A 24408-nucleotide genomic window follows, 5' to 3' on the forward strand; every position below is an offset into this window, starting at 1 on the left:
GGACGCGCTGCCGATCGATCTCTTCCTCGTACTGGACGATAGTTGTTTTAAACACTCGGAATATTTCTTCAGCAGCAGCAGTTAGTCGCTCGTTGACAAACTCTCTCAAACTCTCAACTGAACTCATTGTTCTTTAATTACTAATTCAATAATGAGCTGCGCTGTGACTCAGTACCGTCTTCCACTTCGTTCATTACACACAGGCAGCTAATGCTGCTAGCTGCTACTGTTTACTTCCGCTGGGTGTCACGCTGTTAAGCTCCGACGGGGGAAGTGCGGAGGCTTTTATTTCCGCTTCAGACTCAACACATTTTATTCAGAACCTGTTTAAAACATATCTGACTACACTTTTAAACCTGAATAAATAATTTGACCAAAAAATGTTGTCTGGTTGTTAAGCAAACTCCCCAAAACTTTTATTTATATTAATTTAATTAACTATATTTAACACCATTTTTATACTATTTTTACACAGTGTGTTTACACTGTTTGTCGTACTCCTTGAATTAAGGTGTGGATCTACTCTGCTTAATTCCACAAAGAAATGTGTCACTCTTTTCTAAACTGCTACTTTGAACTAACAGCTAACTTTTTGGTTACTTACATGGAAGCTACTGGGAAAATCTACAAGTATTTAACATATAAATGTTTGTAGAAAAGCATGACACGAGGAGCGATAATAAGTGGGACACATGAGACCGATTAACTCGACTTTTTAATGATCATTTTCACAAATATGGGCAAATCAGCATGGAGATATTGACACAGACATATTGTGACATCTTCTCAAGGGGAAATTGTACACATTCAGCCAGGGCCGGACTGGGAGACTTGTTCAGGCCAGGAGTCAGTCATGTAACCAGGCCACCCTGGCCTTGCCCACACACGCACGTTCACACCCACACCTACATGCATAGGCACGCATGCACACATGCACGCACGCACGCACGCACACACACGCACACGCACACACACACACATAGTGCATTCCAAATAGAAGTCCACATATGGGACCTATTGTACAATCTAAGGTTGGAATATACAGTAACTTTTATGTTTGGGCTGGTAAATACAGTAACACAACAATCCCCAGCAAAATCCACTAACACACTTAACAGAAGAGAATAAAGGTTTTACATAATAAGTAGTGCCAAGGTTACAGCTATACATAAAAAGTCATGTCATGTAGAATATCAACTGCCTCATTGGCACATATTTTTTATGTGTAGCCTACAATATAACCTAATAAACAAAGACAACTAAGTCCAAATCAAACAATCAATCAGCTATGAGGGGACAGCCTTCGAACACATGTTCACAGAACACATGCACGCACGCACTGACAGACACATATATGCAATGTATAATACAGTCCGAGAGCATAGTTCCTAATAAGCAATCACATAATATTGACTAATATTTTATATAGGCTCTAATTATCATACCGGGGAATACTAATGAACCCCAACCTAAACCTAAGGTTGGAATACATAGCTTTCATGTTTAGGCTGGGATACATAACAGCAAGTCAGCAACAGACAGCAACATTCAACAACACTAGCGCTTAATAGAATAATGCTGTCGTGCCAAGACAGCTATTATTACAAATGAATGCCATTTATGCTTTCCTCTTTTTTCTACCCGGGTTGGGGTCCATCATCGACGAAGCCTCGCCTCCTCTCACGGTCCGCTCGCCACACACACACACACACCGCAGCAGGTACCAGACACACGTCCCACACCCCTTCCTCCACACGCTGTCTGTGTGGTTGATACGGACTGTTGGGGCAGGTGTTAATCGAAACAAATCAATCGTCTTGTCCTCCTCACATGCTACTGGCCTGAGTGGCCTCTGATTGGCCTGGCCTGCCTCTCTGACTTAGAAAAAAAAGGCAGATAGCCGCGACGCCGGCTGACCGGCAGCCTGTTAAAAAAAGAAAGAAAGAAAGAAAAAAAGAGAGAGAGAGACACGCAGGCCAATCATAGGTCAGCGCTTCGGGAATACTCCCAGTTCTCCCTATGGCCAGTCCGGGCCTGCATTCAGCTTTCAGCTCATCATTTCTCCTGTGTATATTGAGCCTCTGAGGACTTTTCAAGTATCTAATTTCAAGTTAAAGTTCTGGAATTATGCATGAAACACTAGAACTGAATCACCTCCAACATATTTCGCAAATACAAAGCTACTCGCCTGTACGTGTCCTCAAATGTCTCTTCAAAGCGACTGATCAGAGAAACTTTCCCCCCAGGTCTTTCATAATCATGTCTTCTCACCTGTGTGAGTTCTCATGTGGACTGTTAAGTGAGCAGGACGCCTGAAAGCTTTCCCACATGTTTTGCAAGTATACGGCTTCTCACCAGTGTGGATTCTCATGTGACGAGTCAAGAGAGCACAACACCCGAAAGACTTCTCACACATTTCGCAGGTAAAAGGCTTATCACCTGTGTGAGTTCTCATGTGGACTGTTAAGTGAGCAGGACGCCTGAAAGCTTCCCCACATGTTTGGCAAGTATACGGTTTCTCACCAGTGTGGATTCTCATGTGAGGAGTTAATTGAGTACTTCGGCTGAAAGCTTTCCCACATGTTTTGCAAGTATAAGGCTTCTCACCTGTGTGGGTTCTCATGTGAACTCTTAAGTTAGCACGATACCCGAAAGCCTTCCCACAAATTTCACAGGTAAAAGGCTTCTCACCTGTGTGAGTTCTCATGTGACATGTTATGGCACTGCTGTCCTTGAAAGTCTTCCCACATGTTTTGCAAGTATAAGGCTTCTCACCTGTGTGGGTTCTCATGTGGACTGTTAAGTGAGCACGAAGCCCAAAAGCCTTCCCACAAATTTCACAGGTAAAAGGCTTCTCACCTGTGTGGATTCTCATGTGTTGATTTAATTCACTACAACATTTGAAAGTCTTCCCACAAGTGTTGCAAGAATACGGTTTCTCACCAGTGTGGGTTTTCATGTGACGAGTTAAGTGAGCAGGACACCTGAAAGCTTTCCCACATGTTTGGCAAGAATACGGTTTCTCACCAGTGTGGATTCTCATGTGACGAGTTAAGTGAGCACTTTGGATGAAAGCTTTCCCACATGTTTTGCAAGTATACAGCTTCTCACCAGTGTGGATTCTCATGTGACATTTTATGGCACTGCTGTCGTTGAAAGTCTTCCCACATGTTTTGCAAGAATAAGGCTTCTCACCTGTGTGGGTTCTCATGTGGACTGTTAAGTGAGCACTTCGGCTGAAAGTCTTCCCACATGTTTGGCAAGAATATGGCTTCTCACTTATGTGGGTTTTTAGGTGTGCATTCAATAGGTACTTAAACTTAAAAGCCTTTCCACATGTGTCACATTTGAAAGACTTTCTATCTTGGTGAGTGTTATGGTGAATGTCTGATGAGGTAGAGTTTTTTGCATTATCACTGTGACTTTTGCTTCTGTCATGTCTTTTCTCTTGTTTTGGCTCTCCATCTCCAGCTGATCCTGAATCTCCATGTTTTCCTCCTTTCTGATCTTGGCTCTCAGCTACATGAGAGTTGTTGGAGAGGAGCTGGTGGTCACTTTTTGGTTCTGCTTCACTGTGGTCACTTTCCTCATAAGTTGGAGTCAACATGACGGTATCCGTCTCAACCTTCAGTACAAGCTGCTCTCCCTCCCGACTGGTGCAGAGTTCCTCCTGTTCCTCTTTAATCTCTGGAGGCTCTGGGTCCTCTTGGTCCAGACTGGAGTTCCTCTCCTGGTTACAGACCTGCTGGTCAGCGAGAACCTCCTCCTCCTTACAGACATGTTGCTGTGGGAGCTCTGGAGGGACAGAGAACAAAAGGCAGAGATTATTTAATCAACCAATCAACCTTTATTTGTAGTAACTTGTATTATGTAAACCTGAGCACATTTCAATTCATCCTCAAATATGCATGTTCTTCTCCAGGAACAGCAACTGAACAGCAACTGAACAGCAACTGAACAGCAACTGAACAGCATGCTCAGAGGTGAGTGCACTTCTCTGAGTGGTGATTAGCACCAGTATGAGTCTCCTGCATCCCTCTTGTTTGTAGTATGTAGGAGTGCGTTTCCCACTCGTTATCAATAAAATGGGCAGTCCTTGCTTCACGTAGGACTCTGTGGCCCGTGAAGTCCATCCATCGCAGGTGAGCACAATTCTCTCTGCAGACTGGAGCGATCCTCCCCCTTTCCTCTCGTCTCATCATAAAGAGCTGGAATAGCTTCTTCTGTGAAATATTTCCTGCTCTGTATTTCATACCTTGGTTCCAGTGTTTGTAGTATTTGGTAAAAACATCATTTTCCTTGTTATGAATGTTTTGAATGTAAAATCTACATTTTTCACAATAGTTTCCAGCTCATCTGACCCACTGACTCAAAATCAATGCCGACATGTCTTCATAATAGGTTCAATGAGACACACCTCTTTCTGTTGAGTTTCAGTGCTCCTCATATTGTTCTGAACGTTTTGTGTGTAAAATCAGCATTTTTTGAGTGGAGTTTGGCTGCGGTCTTCTATAGAACGGAGCCCAGCCGTGCAGCGGGCACTCAGAACCTCCGGAGTCCCGGAGTGGAATGAACCAACACGAGGGAAACACTCGTCTGTTCGCTCCATGTAGTGAAACGTGGCTGCGATGCATATCTCCCCCTCTATGGCCACTCCAGGGCTCTGAACATTAGTGTTGTTAAAATAATAAACTTGTCCTCACCTGTCCTGTGTAACTTTACTTGGGGTTTCCAGCAGATATCCAGCAGGACGCGCTGCCGATCGATCTCTTCCTCGTACTGGACGATAGTTGTTTTAAACACTCGGAATATTTCTTCAGCAGCAGCAGTTAGTCGCTCGTTGACAAACTCTCTCAAACTCTCAACTGAACTCATTGTTCTTTAATTACTAGTTCAATAATGAGCTGCGCTGTGACTCAGTACCGTCTTCCACTTCGTTCATTACACACAGGCAGCTAATGCTGCTAGCTGCTACTGTTTACTTCCGCTGGGTGTCACGCTGTTAAGCTCCGACGGGGGAAGTGCGGAGGCTTTTAATTCCGCTTCAGACTGAACACATTTTATTCAGAACTTGTTTAAAACAATATCTGACTACTCTTTTAAACCTGAATAAATAATTTGGACGAAAAATGTTGTCCAGTTGCTAAGCAACCTCTTCTTCTTCTTCTTCTTCTTCTTCTTGTTTTTCGGCGGTTGGCATCCAGCTAAATGGTGCATTACCGCCACCTCCTGCCCCGGAGTGTGAATCAAACAGTCAGGCTTACAATCTAAAACCCACCTATACTCACACCCACACACGCACACACCCTTATCTAAAACCAATTCACTATCTCTATCTATATCCTGTTACTGCCCCGTCCCTGCTACTCCTTCACAAGCTATAAAAGACCCATGTTTCCCTTAAAAACGCCAACAACACCCTGACCTGTGCTCTCTCACACATACTCAATACCCCTCTCAGTGTGAGTTCCTGAACCCCTAATGCCCTCAGCCTACTCTTCATCAGCTCTCTCTGCATCTCATCCCCCCTGCAACTCAGGATTATATGTTCCACTGACTCCTCCACCTGACACCCCTCACACCAGCCTGTCTGGTGTCTCCCCACCATTTTTAATGTTTTATTTAGTGCACATTGTCCCAGCCTCAATCTTGTCAGTATACTTTCCTTTCTCCTACGTCCACTACTCACCCTATCTGTCTTTACACTCTTTTGTATATGAAATAAATGCCTTCCTTTCCTTTCACTGTCCCACCTTCCTTGCCATATTTGGTTGTTTTTTCCCCCAGATTATACCCTTAGCCTGTGACTTACTTATACTAATCTGCATTTGTATACTTGCTTTCTTTAAAACCCTCTTCACCGGTTCATCAATCCTCTCATTCCCCCTCACCCCTACATGTGCTGGTACCCACAAAAATTTAACATGACGTCCCTGATTTGCTATCCTTGTAAGCAGTAGGTGATTTGTTAATTTTTAACAGGGGGTATGGCCCAATGGGAGCACCACCCTGCCCCGACACACCTGTGTGCACCTCCCAAAGGACATTGTTGACGCCTTAACCACAACTGTGGCATTTCTAATTTTACAACTCCATTTTATCCAGTTATCTTCCTTCTCTCCCTACTACAATTGTCTTTGTATAACTGTATTAAAGTAATGAGTAAATACACCTTTAAATTGTCTGCAGTGGACTGAGTTTATTCAGGCAGGGTTTTCTCATGTTTCTCACAATTCACTACAAGCAGGGTCATTTTAAGTTACATGACCCCTTGGAGTTTTTTACCATCTAAATTCCTTGAAGGACACAAAATGAACATTGTGCAAAATAGTAGAGCCCGACTGACTGATATTAGCCTCTCATAAATATATGAGTATCAGTGTATATATTGTCCGATATGCATCGATATGAAAACCGTATATTTAAAAACTATAATGGAGAAATCATGCTTGGGCTAATTTAAAATTGGTGTAATGACACAGTTTGTCCAGCAGAGTGCGCTTCAACTAATAAAACATGTAGCTCCTCTCGGTAGTAAAGCATGAGGCCCGAGATCATTTTATAAAACAGGGTTTATTCAGTCATCGAGCGACCCAGACAGACCCGTGAGAACTGAAGCAAAAGAAAATAAACAAACAATCACGTAAATGAATATGCTGATGCAGAGCTTGTGGCTTAATGTAATTACACAATACACCAATAAACCACACCTCGTAGGCTGCACACTACCAAAGGGGCTGAATCTTGTCCTTTCTTCTTTCTTTGTCTTCTTTGTTTACATTTAACGATGTAACTCTTTATATTACTTTACTCTAATGTGTGTGTGGAGATAACCTGCCGTGTGGTTTCTCCCTTGCCATGCTCTGCCAGGTGGTGTCTCATTAAAAGGGTACCGTGTAGAAACAAAAAACAAACAATGAGCCCGCTTCACTGAAAGGGTAGGTAGGAACAAAAATAAATAAATAAATAAGAATGTATTAACTGACTTGGGCAGTTACAAAACAGCTGGTGTCAGGAAATGTAACAGCTGCCTCACTAATGGTTGAACTATAAACCAGCACAAACATGACAATTACCAACAGAACATAAGCCACCATGTTCTGAACAGACACTAAAAACACTTACAAAAAGTAACATTTTAGTTTTAGAAAAGGAAACTTGTTGTGCTCCTCCTCTACAGAGAGACGCGCTGGGAATCCACCGGAAGCTGCTCTATGACGTCGCGTCTGCTACAGGTTTTGTTCCGCCCTCCGAACGACGTCATACCATGAATGTATGAAGAGAACGTTTCAGAACCGAGCCTTTGGCCTGCCCGATTTTGTTGACTTGCTCAGATTTGAACGTTTTTATACAATCGGGAGTCTGCACACGGTGTTTTATTTTGAAAATTGACCGGATGCTCTATGCCGTTCCTGTGTCTCTGACTTCCTGCCGACGCGATCTGCTCTGTGCAGCTTGTTGCGGCTTCCGTCAGAAATCGACCAGGCAGCCGGAACAAAGCAGCCGCGCTCGGCTCAACTGTGCGCCGTCGATCAACATTTACTAAAGTATATACTGATGCATCAAAGACAACTAACAACAGAGTAGCAGTTGCGTTCACCATCCCAGATTTAAATATTGTGTCAATTAAAAGAATCAGTAATAACATCGGTATTTCCGGGAGAAATGGTAGCTATTCTTTTAGTACTTGAGTGGGCGGAAAGAAATAAACTAAAGTACTAATAGGATCAGATTCAAGCAGTTCATTAACCAGTCTCAAAAACATGCAATCAGAAACAAGACAAGATATTCTGGTGGAAATAGCTCAAACTGTATAAAATTACCAGAGCAGGAGTAAATGTGAAGAATATGACAGTAAACTATAGTAAGGCGGAAGTTAAAAGCATTATCAAAGTAGAAATGAAAAAGAAGTGGCAGGAGGGTTGGAACAAGGAAAATAAAGGTAGAGTGTTCTACAGTATCCAAAGGGAGGTGGGAAGGATGAGAGAAAATAGTAGAAGTAAAAAAGAAGAAGATATAATATCAAGAATGAGATTTGTATGATGAAAGTAATTGGGAAACATGAAACTGGTATGTGTCAACAGTGTAATTATCAAGAAACAGTTGAACATGTCATTATAAATGGTCCTAAGTATCAGCGGCAAAGGAGGATTCTGAGAGACAGACTCAGTAGAGAGCAAATCAAATTCATCAAATGTTTTAATTAAAAGAATATAGGTATTAATATTATAATTTTCATTGTTTATTTATTATTATTATTATTATTATTATTATTATTATTATTAGGGCCCGAGCAGGGAACCTGCGAGGTCCCTATTGTAATTGCAATGATTATTATTATTATTAGGGCCCGAGCAGTGAAACTGCGAGGACCCTATTGTAATTGTAGTGATTATTATTTTTTTTTTTTTTTTTTTTTTTCTTTGTCCAAAATGATCGCATTTTTCACTGCCTGAACATACCCCAAAACTCACCAAACTTGGAATATAGATCAGACCTGGCGAAAAATTTTATAATCTGTTGTCGTTTTGAATTTTCACCACTAGGTGGCGCTACTATCAAGGAAAGTGTGTTTTGCCTAATAACTCCCACATACTTTGTCGCACGTTCAAAAACCTTATATCCACGCGTTCAGTGAATCCGGCTGAATCTCCTGATATAGGCCACGCCCATTTCCGCCTACCGTTTTTTTTCGCTAGCTCGTAAAATGTCGCAAACCTACTTTTTCGAACTCCTCCCAGGCAATTTCACCGATTTTCACCAAACTTTGCACACAGCATCTGTGGACCCTTCTGACAAAAAGTTATTAAAAGAATTTTGATATGCCAAAGATTACTCAAGTTATTAAATAACAACTTCCTGTAAAATCGGGTCAAAACAGGAAGTGTTGCATATCTCCACATTGGTTTGTCCGAATGACGTGAAACTCAGGATACTACTTGCTTATGAGCCCCAAAGGCTCTGTGCAAAATTTTGGCCGACGACCACTAGGTGGCGCTATTTAAATTGAAGTATTTTATATCTCAACATCGCTTGGTTGGATGAACACAAAACTTGGTACACTCATTGCCAATGCCCTCCTGAGCATAGCTGACAAAGGGGTTATTGATCTGACACTAGGTGGCGCTCTGGTGGCAGTTTCATTTTATAATTGGCACTGTGCCCACACTATAACACTTATGGATATGAAATTCATAGGGGTGGTATAGACTGGCCCCTGTAACTCACACACCAAAAATGACCAGCAGGTGGCGCTATTATCAAGAAAAAAAGTTTTTTGCTAATTACTCCCACATAATATGGTGCACATTGTTAAACATTATATCTACGTGTTCCCTGAATACAGCCGAACAGTGTGATGTAGGCCACGCCCACGTTCGCACTGAATTTCCATTTGCAAATTCGCCAAATGTCGCAAACCTACTTTTTCGAACTCCTCCCAGGCAATTTTTCCAATTTGCACCAAACTTTGCACGCAGCATCTCTGGACCCTCCTGACAAAAAGTTATTAAAAGAAATGTGCTAGTCCACAGAACGCCCAAAATATAAAACAACAATTTCCTGCGCATTGTGGTCAAACAGACATTCTTGTGTATCTTGATGAAATACAGTCCGATCAACACAAAACTTTTGGCAATTGTGTTCCATGGCACGATGAGCATTTCTACAAAATTTCATGCAAATCGACCAATAGGTGGCGCTTTTATTGCTAAATGACGAAATGACAGCTTGACTGCCTTCACTTTCATTTCCTCAATGGAAGTTGTTGCAAGTACAAGCCCCGACAGCAGCATGTCACGACAGCAGCATGTAACAACGGCAGCATGTAACGACGGCAGCATGCCGCGACGGCAGCACGCCCCGACCCGCGTGGACTGCGAGGGCCCGTTCATCGCTGCTTGCAGCTTTAATTATTATTATTATTTTATTCCTTCGTCCAAAATGATGGCATTTTTCACTGCCTGAATGTGAATGAAAAGTCGATTTTATTTGGCAAAGTCAGTGGGCTTGGCGAAAAATGTTATAATCTGTTGTTGTTGTGAACGTGCACCACTAGGTGGCGCTATTATCAATGTAAGTACGTTTTGGCTAATAACTCCCACATACTTTGTCGCACCTTCAAAAACCTTATATCCACGCGTTCAGTGAATTGTGCTGAATCTCCTGATATAGGCCACGCCCATTTCTGCTTTGCGTTTTTTTCAGTAGCTCGCGAAATGTCGCAAACCTACTTTTTCGAACTCCTCCCAGGCAATGTCACCAATTTGCACCAAACTTTACACACAGCATCTGTGGACCCTCCTGACAAAAAGTTATTAAAAGAATTGTGATATTCCAAGAAATACTCAAGTTATTAAATAACAAGTTCCTGCAGATTTCTTTCCAAACAGGAAGTGTTGCATATCTTCACATTGGTTTGTCCAAATGACGTGAAACTCAGGATACTACTTGCTCATGAGGCCCAAAGGCTCTGTGCGAAATTTTGGGTGATGACAACTAGGTGGCGCTATTTAAATTGAAGAATTTTATATCTCGACATCGGTTGGTCGGATGAACACAAAACTTGTTACACTCATTGCCACTGCCCTCCTGATGACAGCTGACAAAGGGGTTAGTGATCTGACACTAGGTGGCGCTCTGGTGGCAGTTTCATTTTATATTTGGCACTGTGCCCACACCATAACACTTATGGATATGAAATTCATAGGGGTGGTATAGACTGGCCCCTGTAACTCACACACCAAAAATGACCAGCAGGTGGCGCTATCATCAACACAAACCATTTTTGCCTAATAACTCCCACATACTTTGTCGCACATTCAAAAACCTTATATCCACACGTTCAGTGAATCTTGCTGAATCTCCTGATATAGGCCACGCCCATTTGCGCCTAGCGTTTTTTTTCGCTAGCTCGCGAAATGTCACAAACCTACTTTTTCGAACTCCTCCCAGGCAATTTCACCGATTTTCACCAAACTTTGCACACAGCATCAGTGGACCCTTCTGACAAAAAGTTATTAAAAGAATTTTGATACGCCAAAGAATACTCAAGTTATTAAATAACAACTTCCTGTGGATTCGGGTCAAAACAGGAAGTGTTGCATATCTCCACATTGGTGTGTCCAAATGACATGAAACTGAGGACACTACTTCCCCATGAGCCCCTAAGGCTCTGTGTAAAATCTTGGCCCATGATCACTAGGTGGCGCTATTTAAATTGAAGTATTTTATATCTCGACGTCAGTTGGTCGACTTAACACGAAACTTGGTACACTGATTGCCAATGGCCTCCTGAGGACAGCTGACGAAGGTGTTACCGATCTGACACTAGGTGGCGCTCTGGTGGCAGTTTCATTTTATAATTGGCACTGTGCCCACACCATAACACTTATGGATATGAAACTGATTGGGGTGGTATAGACTGCCATCTGTAACTCACACACCAAAAATCACCAGCAGGTGGCGCTATTATCAACACATAACCGCTTTTTGGCTATCAGTTAAGACATGCGCGCACAATAACGGGGCAATGGGTCCGGGTAAGGAGCACGCCCCGCCAGCAGCACGCCCCGACCCGCGTGGCCTGCGAGGGCCCGTTCATCGCTGCTTGCAGCTTTAATTATTATTATTATTATTATTATTTTGATCCTCTGCCAGTAGTCGTAGTATTCCATTCTGATCCACACTCCAGTTCAGAAGGTGGCGGTAATGCACTGCTAAAAGTCGTTTGCCGACCGCCATGAAGAAGAAGAAGAAGAAGGAGAAGAAGAAGAAGAAGAAGAAGAAGCCTCCGCACTTCCCCCGTCGGAGCTTAACAGCGTGACACCCAGCGGAAGTAAACAGTAGCAGCTAGCAGCATTAGCTGCCTGTGTGTAATGAACGAAGTGGAAGACGGTACTGAGTCACAGCGCAGCTCATTATTGAATCAGTAATTAAAGAACAATGAGTTCAGTTGAGAGTTTGAGAGAGTTTGTCAACGAGCGACTAACTGCTGCTGCTGAAGAAATATTCCGAGTGTTTAAAACAACTATCGTCCAGTACGAGGAAGAGATCGATCGGCAGCGCGTCCTGCTGGATATCTGCTGGAAACCCCAAGTAAAGTTACACAGGACAGGTGAGGACAAGTTTATTATTTTAACAACACTAATGTTCAGAGCCCTGGAGTGGCCATAGAGGGGGAGATATGCATCGCAGCCACGTTTCACTACATGGAGCGAACAGACGAGTGTTTCCCTCGTGTTGGTTCATTCCACTCCGGGACTCCGGAGGTTCTGAGTGCCCGCTGCACGGCTGGGCTCCGTTCTATAGAAGACCGCAGCCAAACTCCACTCAAAAAATGCTGATTTTACACACAAAACGTTCAGAACAATACGAGGAGCACTAAAACTCAACAGAAAGAGGTGTGTCTCATTGAACCTATTATGAAGACATGTCGGCATTGATTTTGAGTCAGTGGGTCAAATGAGCTGGAAACTATTGGGAACAATGTAGATTTTACAGTCAAAACATTAATAACAAGGAAAATGATGTTTTTTGCCAAATGCTACAAACACTGGAACCAAGGTATGAAATACAGAGCAGAACATATTTCACAGAAGAAGCTATTCCATCTCTTTATGATGAGACGAGAGGAAAGGTGGAGGATCGCTCCAGTCTGCAGAGAGAATTGTGCTCACCTGCGATGGATGGACTTCACGGGCCACAGAGTCCTACGTGAAGCAAGGACTGCCCATTTTATTGATAACGAGTGGGAAACGCACTCCTATATACTACAAACAAGAGGGACGAGACTCATACCGGTGCTAATCACCACTCAGAGAAGTGCACTCACCTCTGAGCATGCTGTTCAGTTGCTGTTCAGTTGCTGTTCAGTTGCTGTTCCTGAAGAAGAACATGCATATTTGAGGATGAATTGAAATGTGCTCAGGTTTACATAATACAAGTCACTACAAATAAAGGTTGATTGGTTGATTAAATAATCTCTGCCTTTTGTTTTCTGTCCCTCCAGAGCTCCCACAGCAACATGTCTGTAAGGAGGAGGAGGTTCTCGCTGACCAGCAGGTCTGTAACCAGGAGAGGAACTCCAGTCTGGACCAAGAGGACCCAGAGCCTCCAGAGATTAAAGAGGAACAGGAGGAACTCTGCACCAGTCGGGAGGGAGAGCAGCTTGTAGTGAAGGTTGAGACGGATGCCGTCATGTTGACTCCAACTTATGAGGAAAGTGACCACAGTGAAGCAGAACCAGAAAGTGACCACCAGCTCCTCTCTATCAACTCTCATGTAGCTGAGAGCCAAGATCAGAAAGGAGGAAAACATGGAGATTCAGGATCAGCTGGAGATGGAGAGCCAAAACAAAAGAAAAGACATCACGGAAGCAAAAGTCACAGTGATAATGCAAAAAACTCTACCTCATCAGACATTCACCATAACACTCACCCAGGTAAAAAGTCTTTCAAATGTGACACATGTGGAAAGGCTTTTAAGTTTAAGTCCCTATTGAATGCTCACCTAAGAACCCACAGAGGTGAGAAGCCTTATTCTTGCCAAACATGTGGGAAAGCTTTCAGCCGAAGTGCTCACTTAAGAGTCCACATGAGAACCCACACAGGTGAGAAGCCGTATACTTGCAAAACATGTGGGAAAGCTTACAGCCTAAATTCATCCTTAACAGTCCACATGAGAACCCACACAGGTGAGAAGCCTTATTCTTGCCAAGTATGTGAGAAGGCTTTCAACCGAAGTGCTCACTTAAAGGTCCACATGAGAACCCACACAGGTGAGAAGCCGTACCCTTGCAAAACATGTGGGAAAGCTTACAGACTAAATTCATCCTTAACAGTCCACATGAGAACCCACACAGGTGAGAAACCGTACCCTTGCAAAACATGTGGGAAAGCTTTCAGCCGAAGTGCATCCTTAACAGTCCACATGAGAACCCACACAGGTGAGAAACCGTATTCTTGCAAAACATGTGGGAAGACTTTCGGGGACAACACTGCCATAAAAAATCACATGAGAATCCACACAGGTGAGAAGCCTTATTCTTGCAAAACATGTGGAAAAGCTTTCAAGACTCGTGTTGAATTGAATCTGCACATGAGAATCCACACAGGTGAGAAGCCGTATACTTGCAAAACATGTGGAAAAGCTTTCAGTCAAAGTGCAAACTTAACAGTCCACATGAGAACCCACACAGGTGAGAAGCCTTTTACCTGTGAAATTTGTGGGATGGCTTTCGGGGTTCGTGCTCACTTAACAGTTCACATGAGAATCCACACAGGTGAGACACCGTATACTTGCAAAACATGTGGGAAGACTTTCAAGGACAGCAGTGCCATAACATGTCAAAGGAGAACTCACACAGGTCAGAAGCCGTATACTTGCCAAACATGTGGGGAAGTGTAGTGTAATATAACCATATAACCATAAGTAAGTAGTTCGTGGTTAATGACAACTGGTCACAAGTACAGAGATGTTAAATAATCTAATCAAAATGTGAATGAATCATAAATGAATGGTTAAAACATGCATTGCTCTGCACTAGTTGATTGAACATGCATCTATTGATTGAATTGATGATTAAACTACTGAATTGTTTTAACTTGGAGTGAAATATAACCACAAATGTAAGAGTGAAATCATGTAACCAAATATACCACACTTTTATTATTATTTTTAAAAGAAATGCAGTCAGTAGGGCAGTGGAACACATCAAGGAGGAGAATTAGAGTTAAAAAAACGTCTCATGGCTGCAGCACAGTGGAGGAGCGTTCAAGGCCGCAGAGTGGCAGCACAGTAGATAAGATGTGCAGGGGAAGTCCAGGATACCAGCTGCAGAGGGACTTCAAAGCGTATGCCCAGTGAGGAGGTTGTCTTGACCAATGTTGACATGGGTGGGCACATGTTTAGCCTCGTGCAGGGAAATACCCGAGGCAGCAAAATTTGATACATAGACAAAGGATAGAGCAAGGATTGGATAAACCGTGGTGCCCAACCCCCATCTTAGTGAATATAAGGAGTATATTTTGTATTGAGAATTTGGGTCTTTTTTGATGAGCTTTTGTCTGCGAGATCTCATGTTTTAATTGTCGACATCAAACATTACTGCACTCAGCTTTAGAGGAGTCCTGGAGATTATTTCCTTTTCATTGGTGACTTTTTGAAACTCGGAAAAACCTTTTTGAACAATCAAAAAATAAGAAATCGAGACACGACAGAGGCTTTCAACTGAAGTGCAAACTTAACAGTCCACATGAGAATCCACACAGGTGAGAAGCCATAATTTTGCAAGACCTAGAGGAAAAGTTACTCTGATCAGTCGCTTTGAAGAGACATTTGAGGACACGTACAGGCGAGTAGCTTTTTATTTGCAAAATATGTTGGAGGTGATTCAGTTCTAGTGTTTCATGCATAATTGAAAAATCCTCAGATGCTCAATATACACAGGAGAAATGATGAGCTGAAAGCTGAATGTGTACAATTTCCCCTTGAGAAGATGTCACAATGTGTTTGTGTCAATATCTTCATGCTGATTTGCCCATATTTGTGAAAATGATGATTAAAAAGTCGAGTTAATCAATTTCATGTGTCCCACTTATTATCGCTTCTCGTGTCATGCTTTTCTATAAACATTTATATGTTAAATACTTGTAGTTTTTCCAGTAGCTTCCATGTAAGTAACCAAAAAGTAAGCTGTTAGTTCAAAGTAGCAGCTTAGAAAAGAGTGGCACATTTCTTTGTGGGATTAAGCAGAGTAGATCTACACCTTAATACAAGGAGTACAACAAACATAGTGTAAACACACTGTGTAAAAACAGTATAAGAATGGTGTTAAATATAGTTAATTAAATTCATATAAATAAATGTATAAAAGTATTTGAGAGTTTGCTTAACAACTGGACAACATTTTTTATCCAAATTATTTATTGAAGTTTAAAAGTGTAGTCAGATATGTTTTAAACAGGTTCTGAATAAAATGTGTTCAGTCTGAAGCGGAAATAAAAGCCTCCGCACTTCCCCTGTCGGAGCTTAACAGCGTGACACCCAGCGGAAGTAAACAGTAGCAGCTAGCAGCATTAGCTGCCTGTGTGTAATGAACGAAGTGGAAGACGGTACTGAGTCACAGCGCAGCTCATTATTGAATTAGTAATTAAAGAACAATGAGTTCAGTTGAGAGTTTGAGAGAGTTTGTCAACGAGCGACTAACTGCTGCTGCTGAAGAAATATTCCGAGTGTTTAAAACAACTATCGTCCAGTACGAGGAAGAGATCGATCGGCAGCGCGTCCTGCTGGATATCTGCTGGAAACCCCAAGTAAAGTTACACAGGACAGGTGAGGACAAGTTTATTATTTTAACAACACTAATGTTCAGAGCCCTGGAGTGGCCATAGAGGGGGAGATATGCATCGCAGCCACGTTTCACTACACGGAGCGAACAGACGAGTGTTTCCCTCGTGTTGGTTCATTCCACTCCGGGACTCCGGAGGTTCTGAGTGCCCGCTGCACGGCTGGGCTCCGTTCTATTCAAGAGATTCAAGATTCAAGATTCAAGATTGCCTTTATTGTCATTGGACATTAACAGGTCAATGAAATTTCCATTGCAACCCCCGTGTAAGAAGATAATAAAATAGTAAAATAAGAAAGAGCATGCAACAAAAAAATATAATATGTATAAATATAATAAGAGAGTATGTACATAAGAACTGTATGTGTATATACATATGTTTGTATATATATATATACATTTGGTGCGGTTGGGTGGTAATATATACACTAAGGTGCAGTTAAATAGTCTGTTGGACAAAGTGCAGTGTGCAGCAGCTTATAGTCTATTTTCCTGCAGTGCAGGGGGTGATAGCTTTGACAGCTCTGGGGAAGAAGCTGTCCCTCAGTCTATTGGTGGTGGTGCGGATGTTCCTGTACCGCTTTCGCGATGGAAGCGGTACAAACAGTCTGTGGCCCGGGTGACTGGGGTCCGTGGCGATGGCTCTTGCCCTCTTCTTGACTCGGCCTGCATATATAGAGTCCAAGTCAGGGAGGGGGCAGCCCACGATGCCCTGTGCAGTTTTAACCACCCGTGCCAGTTGTTTCCTCTCCTGTGCCGTGCAGCTGCCATACCACACTGTCACACTGTGGCAGAGGATGCTTTCAATTGTCGCTCTGTAGAAGTTCACGAGCAACCGAGAGGAGAGTCCAGCCCGTTTCAGTTTCCTGAGGAAGAAGAGCCTTTGTTGGGCCTTCTTTACCAGGTGGCAGGTGTTCATGGACCAGGAGAGGTCAGATGTGATGTGGAGGCCCAGGAACTTGATGTTGTCCACACGCTCCACCACTTCTCCGTCCATGAGGAGGGGGGCGTGATCAGTCTTCCTGGACCTCCTGAAGTCCACAACGACCTCCTTGGTCTTCCCTGTGTTCAGCACCAAGTTGGCTGAACACCACTGTGTGAGCTGGTGTATCTCCTCTCTGTAGTGGGTCTCGTTGTTCTCTGAGATGAGGCCCACTACTGTAGTGTCGTCCGCGAACTTCACGACTGTGTTGGTGGGGTGGATGGCAGCACAGTCGTGAGTGAACAGGGTGAAGAGGGCTGGGCTGAGCACACACCCCTGTGGCGTGCCCGTGCTGAGGACCAGAGGGGATGATGTTTTGTTCCCTATTCTCACCACCTGAGGCCTGTTGGTGAGGAAGTCTCTGATCCAGTGGCACAGTGACGCAGGCAGACGCACGGCGTGTAGCTTCATCGCCAGCTTGTCTGGGATGACGGTGTTGAAAGCTGAGCTAAAGTCCACAAACAGCATCCTGACGTAGGTGTCGGGCTGCTGCTATAGAAGACCGCAGCCAAACTCCACTCAAAAAATGCTGATTTTACACACAAAACGTTCAGAAAAATACGAGGAGCACTAAAACTCAACAGAAAGAGGTGTGTCTCATTGAACCTATTATGAAGACATGTCGGCATTGATTTTGAGTCAGTGGGTCAGACAGGGCTGGACTGGGCCATTTTTTTAGGCCGGGCATTTTTTACTTAGGCCAGGCCACCACCTGTTTTTTTTTTGTTTTTTTTGGGGGGGGTATTTATTTATTTATTTCATTCATTTATTCGGGGTGGGTAATTTCATTCAGCTTCGATACTTACATCTAAGAATAAATAGAAATTATATAATAACATCTTCCGTCCCTGTCTCTATGACTTTTTCTACCAACTCTTTCTCTTGCTCTTCTGGTTCTCTCAACTTTTCCCTCTTCTCACTTGCACACTTCTCTGCGGATGTTGAATCAACCTGATGGACCAACACACCCCAAAGTTCCTTGATTAAAATATTTGAAAACACATCCATAGGACTGACATGTGATATGAGTACACTAGGGTATTTACAGTATAGTACTATGGTAGGTATGTACAGTATAGACAGTAGTAATGATATGAGTACACTAGGGTATTTACAGTATAGTACTATGGTAGGTATGTACAGTATAGATAGTAGTAATGATATGAGTACACTAGGGTATTTACAGTATAGTACTATGGTAGGTATGTACAGTATAGACAGTAGTAATGATATGAGTACACAGTACTTCACACCCATAAGTACAAATATTCCAACACCCCCACCTCTGCCATCTTAATGACAGATGTATGAGTGACCCCGGTAGACGACACTTCACCCCCTCTTAATGACAGATGTGCAAGAGAACTTAATTTCAGGTCAGAGGCGAAATAAATCCATCAAACTGCCAGTCCAACTAGCCATGATGAAACAACCTGCCTGCTAGCTAGCATGCACACCATTTGCCCAGGTTGCATTGCTTAATGGCTAGGTTACATGACTGGCAGAGTTAGCACCAATGAAATTAATATCCAATTATAATACATAACTGAGTGATGACAGAGACAGGTGTGACAGATGTCCATCTCTGTCTTACACAGATATCTGATTTATGAACCAGTTAGGTTGCAGTTTATCAATTATACTCACAGTGATCATGGCCGTAGTGCTCCCCGGGTCCACCTGTTGACCTTCTCCGCCACTTGAAGCTGCCGCAGATGTTGAATCTCCGCGTCCAGAAGATGCAAACATATCGAATATTTTTCTACATTTTGCAGCATCCACCTGGAGGGCCATTCTCTTTTGGTCCCTAGCTCTTTCAGCGCCACCCTTTCTCTTTTTGCCATCCATGGTCAGATAAGCTACTATAAACTACTTTTTATCACGCTCGGTCTTAGCTGTTTTTACAGGCACCTTGTAGCCCGAGAGGGAGGGGACCTGCCGGGCAGACCCTGCCCTCAGCTCATTGGTCCAGCAGCTACATCAGTCATGAACAATGGGCCGAGCTACCAGTTTATGCACCAATAGGAGGGCTTATATATCGTCATTCGCCTACAACGGTATGTTAAATTGTTATTATATTTCACGTCGTAAAATAAATAAAATAAATAAAAATAACGCAGGCCAGTAGGCCAGAAAGCCTCGCAGGCCACCGGGACAATGCCCGGTTTGCCCGAGTTCCCAATCCGGCACTGGGGTCAGATGAGCTGGAAACTATTGGGAACAATGTAGATTTTACAGTCAAAACATTAATAACAAGGAAAATGATGTTTTTTGCCAAATGCTATAAACACTGGAACCAAGGTATGAAATACAGAGCAGAACATATTTCACAGAAGAAGCTTTTCCAGCTCTTTATGATGAGACGAGAGGAAAGGTGGAGGATCGCTCCAGTCTGCAGAGAGAATTGTGCTCACCTGCGATGGATGGACTTCACGGGCCACAGAGTCCTACGTGAAGCAAGGACTGCCCATTTTATTGATAACGAGCGGGAAACAGACTCCTACATACTACAAACAAGAGGGACGAGACTCATACCGGTGCTAATCACCACTCAGAGAAGTGCACTCACCTCTGAGCATGCTGTTCAGTTGCTGTTCAGTTGCTGTTCAGTTGCTGTTCCTGAAGAAGAACATGCATATTTGAGGAAGAATTGAAATGTGCTCAGGTTTACATAATACAAGTTACTACAAATAAAGGTTGATTGGTTGATTAAATAATCTCTGCCTTTTGTTTTCTGTCCCTCCAGAGATCCCACAGCAACATGTCTGTAAGGAGGAGGAGGTTCTCGCTGACCAGCAGGTCCGTAACCAGGAGAGGAACTCCAGTCTGGACCAAGAGGACCCAGAGCCTCCAGAGATTAAAGAGGAACAGGAGGAACTCTGCACCAGTCGGGAGGGAGAGCAGCTTGTACTGAAGGTTGAGACGGATGCCGCCATGTTGACCCCAACTTATGAGGAAAGTGACAACAGTGAAGCAGAACCAGAAAGTGACCACCAGCTCCTCTCTAACAACTCTCATGTAGCTGAGAGCCAAGATCAGAAAGGAGGAAAACATGGAGATTCAGGATCAGCTGGAGATGGAGAGCCAAAACAAAAGAAAAGACATCACGGAAGCAAAAGTCACAGTGATAATGCAAAAAACTCTACCTCATCAGACATTCACCATAACACTCACCCAGGTAAAAAGTCTTTCAAATGTGACACATGTGGAAAGGCTTTTAATTTTAAGTCCCTATTGAATACACACATGAGAACCCACACAGGTGAGAAGCCTTATTCTTGCCAAACATGTGGGAAAGCTTTCAGCCGAAGTGCTCACTTAAGAGTCCACATGAGAACCCACACAAGTGAGAAGCCGTATACTTGCAAACCATGTGGGAAAGCTTACAGCCTAAATTCATCCTTAACAGTCCACATGAGAACCCACACAGGTGAGAAGCCTTATTCTTGCCAAGTATGTGAGAAGGCTTACAACCGAAGTGCTCACTTAAAGGTCCACATGAGAACCCACACAGGTGAGAAGCCGTACCCTTGCAAAACATGTGGGAAAGCTTACAGCCTAAATTCATCCTTAACAGTCCACATGAGAACCCACACAGGTGAGAAGCCTTATTCTTGCCAAGTATGTGAGAAGGCTTTCAACCGAAGTGCTCACTTAAAGGTCCACATGAGAACCCACACAGATGAGAAGCCGTACCCTTGCAAAACATGTGGGAAAGCTTACAGACTAAATTCATCCTTAACAGTCCACATGAGAAGCCACACAGGTGAGAAACCGTATACTTGCAAAACATGTGGGAAAGCTTTCAGCCAAAGTGTTCACTTAACAGTCCACATGAGAATCCACACAGGTGAGAAGCCGTATTCTTGCCAAACATGTGGGAAGACTTTCAAGACTCAAGCTGAATTGAATCAGCACATGAGAATCCACACAGGTGAGAAGCCGTATACTTGCAAAACATGTGGGAAAGCTTTCACTCGAAGTGCTCACTTAACAGTCCACATGAGAACCCACACAGGTGAGAAGCTGTATTCTTGCCAAACATGTGGGAAAGATTTCAGGTGTCATGCTCACTTAACTCTTCACATGAGAATCCACACTGGTGAGAAACCGTATTCTTGCAAAACATGTGGGAAGACTTTCGGGGACAACACTGCCATAAAAAATCACATGAGAATCCACACAGGTGAGAAGCCTTATTCTTGCAAAACATGTGGAAAAGCTTTCAAGACTCGTGTTGAATTGAATCTGCACATGAGAATCCACACAGGTGAGAAGCCGTATACTTGCAAAACATGTGGAAAAGCTTTCAGCCAAAGTGCAAACTTAACAGTCCACATGAGAACCCACACAGGTGAGAAGCCTTTTACCTGTGAAATTTGTGGGATGGCTTTCGGGGTTCGTGCTCACTTAACAGTTCACATGAGAATCCACACAGGTGAGACACCCTATTCTTGCAAAACATGTGGGAAGACTTTCAAGGACAGCAGTGCCATAACATGTCAAAGGAGAACTCACACAGGTGAGAAGCCGTATACTTGCAAAACATGTGGGGAAGTGTAGTGTAATATAACCATAAGTAAGTAGTTAGTGGTTAATGACAACTGCTAACAAGTACAGAGATGTTAAATAATCTAATCAAAATGTGAATGAATCATAAATGAATGGTTAAAACATGTATTGCTCTGCACTAGTTGATTGAACATGCATCTATTGATTGAATTGATGATTAAACTACTGAATTGTTTTAACTTGGAGTGAAATCATGTAACCAAATATACCACACTTTTATTATTATTTTTAAAAGAAATGCAGTCAGTAGGGCAGTGGAACACATCAAGGAGGAGAATTAGACACAGTAGATAAGATGTGCAGGGGAAGTCCAGGATACCAGCTGCAAAGGGACTTCAAAGCGTATGCGCAGTGAGGAGGTTGTCTTGACCAATGTTGACATGGGTGGGCACATGTTTAGTCTCGTGCAGGGAAATACCTGAGGCAGCAAAATTTGATACATAGACAAAGGATAGAGCAAGGATTGGATAAACGGTGGTGCCCGACCCCCATCTTAGTGAATATAAGGAGTATATTTTGCATTGAGAATTTGGGTCTTTTTGATGAGCTTTTGTCTGCGAGATCTCATGTTTTAATTGTCGACATCAAACATTACTGCACTCAGCTTTAGAGGAGTCCTGGAGATTATTTCCTTTTCATTGGTGACTTTTTGAAACTCGGAAAAACCTTTTTGAACAATCAAAAAATAAGAAATCGAGACACGACAGAGGCTTTCAACTGAAGTGCAAACTTAACAGTCCACATGAGAATCCACACAGGTGAGAAGCCATAATTTTGCAAGACCTAGAGGAAAAGTTACTCTGATCAGTCACTTTGAAGAGACATTTGAGGACATGTACAGGCGAGTAGCTTTTTATTTGCAAAATATGTTGGAGGTGATTCAGTTCTAGTGTTTCATGCATAATTGAAAAATCCTCATATGCTCAATATACACAGGAGAAATGATGAGCTGAAAGCTGAATGTGTACAATTTCCCCTTGAGAAGATGTCACAATGTGTTTGTGTGTCAATATCTTCATGCTGATTTGCCCATATTTGTGAAAATGATGATTAAAAAGTCGAGTTAATCAATTTCATGTGTCCCACTTATTATCGCTTCTCGTGTCATGCTTTTCTATAAACATTTATATGTTAAATACTTGTAGTTTTTCCAGTAGCTTCCATGTAAGTAACCAAAAAGTAAGCTGTTAGTTCAAAGTAGCAGCTTAGAAAAGAGTGGCACATTTCTTTGTGGGATTAAGTAGAGTTGATCTACACCTTAATTCAAGGAGTACAACAAACATAGTGTAAACACACTGTGTAAAAACAGTATAAAAATGGTGTTAAATATAGTTAATTAAATTCATATAAATAAATGTATAAAAGTATTTGGGAGTTTGCTTAACAACTGGACAACATTTTTTGTCCAAATTATTTATTGAAGTTTAAAAGTGTAGTCAGATATGTTTTAAACAGGTTCTGAATAAAATGTGTTCAGTCTGAAGCGGAAATAAAAGCCTCCGCACTTCCCCCGTCGGAGCTTAACAGCGTGACACCCAGCTGAATACTTTCAGCCGAAGTGCTCACTTAACACGTCACATAAGAATCCACACTGGTGAGAAACCTTATTCTTGCCAAACATGTGGGAAGACTTTCAGCCGAAGTGCTCACTTACCAGTTCACATGAGAATCCACACTGGTGAGAAGCCTTATTCTTGCCAAACATGTGGGAAAGCTTTCAGCCGAAGTGAATCCTTAAGAGTTCACATGAGAACCCACACAGGTGAGAAACCATTTTCTTGCAAAATATGTGGGAAAGCCTTCGCTCGAAGTGCTGACTTAAAAGTCCACATGAGAACCCACACAGGTGAGACACCGTATTCTTGCCAAGCATGTGGGAAGACTTTCAATAAAAACTGTAACTTAACAGTTCACATGAGAATCCACACAGGTGAGAAGCCGTATACTTGCAACAAATGTGGGAAAGCTTTCAGCCGAAGTGAATCCTTAAGAGTTCACATGAGGATCCACACGGGCGAGAAACCGTGTTCTTGCCAAACATGTGGGAAGACTTTCCGCAGAAGTACTCACTTAACAGCCCACATGAGAATCCACACAGGTGAGAAGCCTTTTACCTGTGATATTTGTGGGATGGCTTTTGGGCTTGGTACTCACTTAACCCATCACATGATGGTCCACACAGGTGAGACGCCGTATTCTTGCAAAACGTGGGAAGACTTTCAAACAACACAGTAACTTAACAGTCCACATGAGAACTCACACACGTGAGGAACCGTATTCTTGCAACACATGTGGGAAGACTTTCAAATTTTGTAGTGAAATCAGAGCCTAAGAATCACCACTCAGAGCGACTGAAGAAGACCATCATCATCGTCATCATCTTCATCATATCCATCATCATTAACAAAGATGTTACAGCAACAGGCTGTTTAAGAAACCGTGTGAGCGGTTTCCAACGAAAGAAGATTCTTTAAGTTCAGGAGAAATTTGGTCAGGGCTCTGTTAGCAT

General features: G+C 42.8%; 2 protein-coding genes across 2 annotated transcripts; one reads left to right on the forward strand and one right to left on the reverse strand.

The window, feature by feature from the left end:
* Positions 1 to 2023: 2023 nt before the first annotated feature.
* On the reverse strand, positions 2024 to 4881 carry LOC141010325 (uncharacterized). The gene is made up of 2 exons (XM_073483207.1): positions 4704 to 4881; positions 2024 to 3795 (listed from the first exon to the last, which is right to left on the reverse strand). Exons 1-2 carry the CDS (start codon positions 4873 to 4875, stop codon positions 2258 to 2260), a joined length of 1710 nt encoding a protein of 569 aa, XP_073339308.1. The 5' UTR covers positions 4876 to 4881; the 3' UTR covers positions 2024 to 2257.
* Positions 4882 to 13011: 8130 nt separating this feature from the next.
* On the forward strand, positions 13012 to 15581 carry LOC141010327 (uncharacterized). Its single transcript, XM_073483216.1, has 2 exons — positions 13012 to 14730; positions 14793 to 15581. The coding sequence occupies exon 1, from the start codon at positions 13198 to 13200 to the stop codon at positions 14404 to 14406; it is 1209 nt and encodes a 402-aa protein (XP_073339317.1). The 5' UTR covers positions 13012 to 13197; the 3' UTR covers positions 14407 to 14730; positions 14793 to 15581.
* The last annotated feature ends 8827 nt before the right edge of the window (positions 15582 to 24408 follow it).

This window comes from Pagrus major, chromosome 16 (genome assembly GCF_040436345.1).
Source record: "Pagrus major chromosome 16, Pma_NU_1.0".
Classification (NCBI taxonomy): Eukaryota; Metazoa; Chordata; class Actinopteri; order Spariformes; family Sparidae; genus Pagrus; species Pagrus major.

Excerpts from the sequence above, each read along its gene's own strand:
- LOC141010325 (XM_073483207.1), bottom strand. The coding sequence starts at position 4,875 with ATGAGTTCAGTTGAGAGTTTGAGAGAGTTTGTCAACGAGCGACTAACT. Across the intron at positions 3,796-4,703 it reads AGTAAAGTTACACAGGACAG|AGCTCCCACAGCAACATGTC; the intron begins GTGAGGACAAGT and ends CTGTCCCTCCAG.
- LOC141010327 (XM_073483216.1), top strand. The coding sequence starts at position 13,198 with ATGTTGACTCCAACTTATGAGGAAAGTGACCACAGTGAAGCAGAACCA.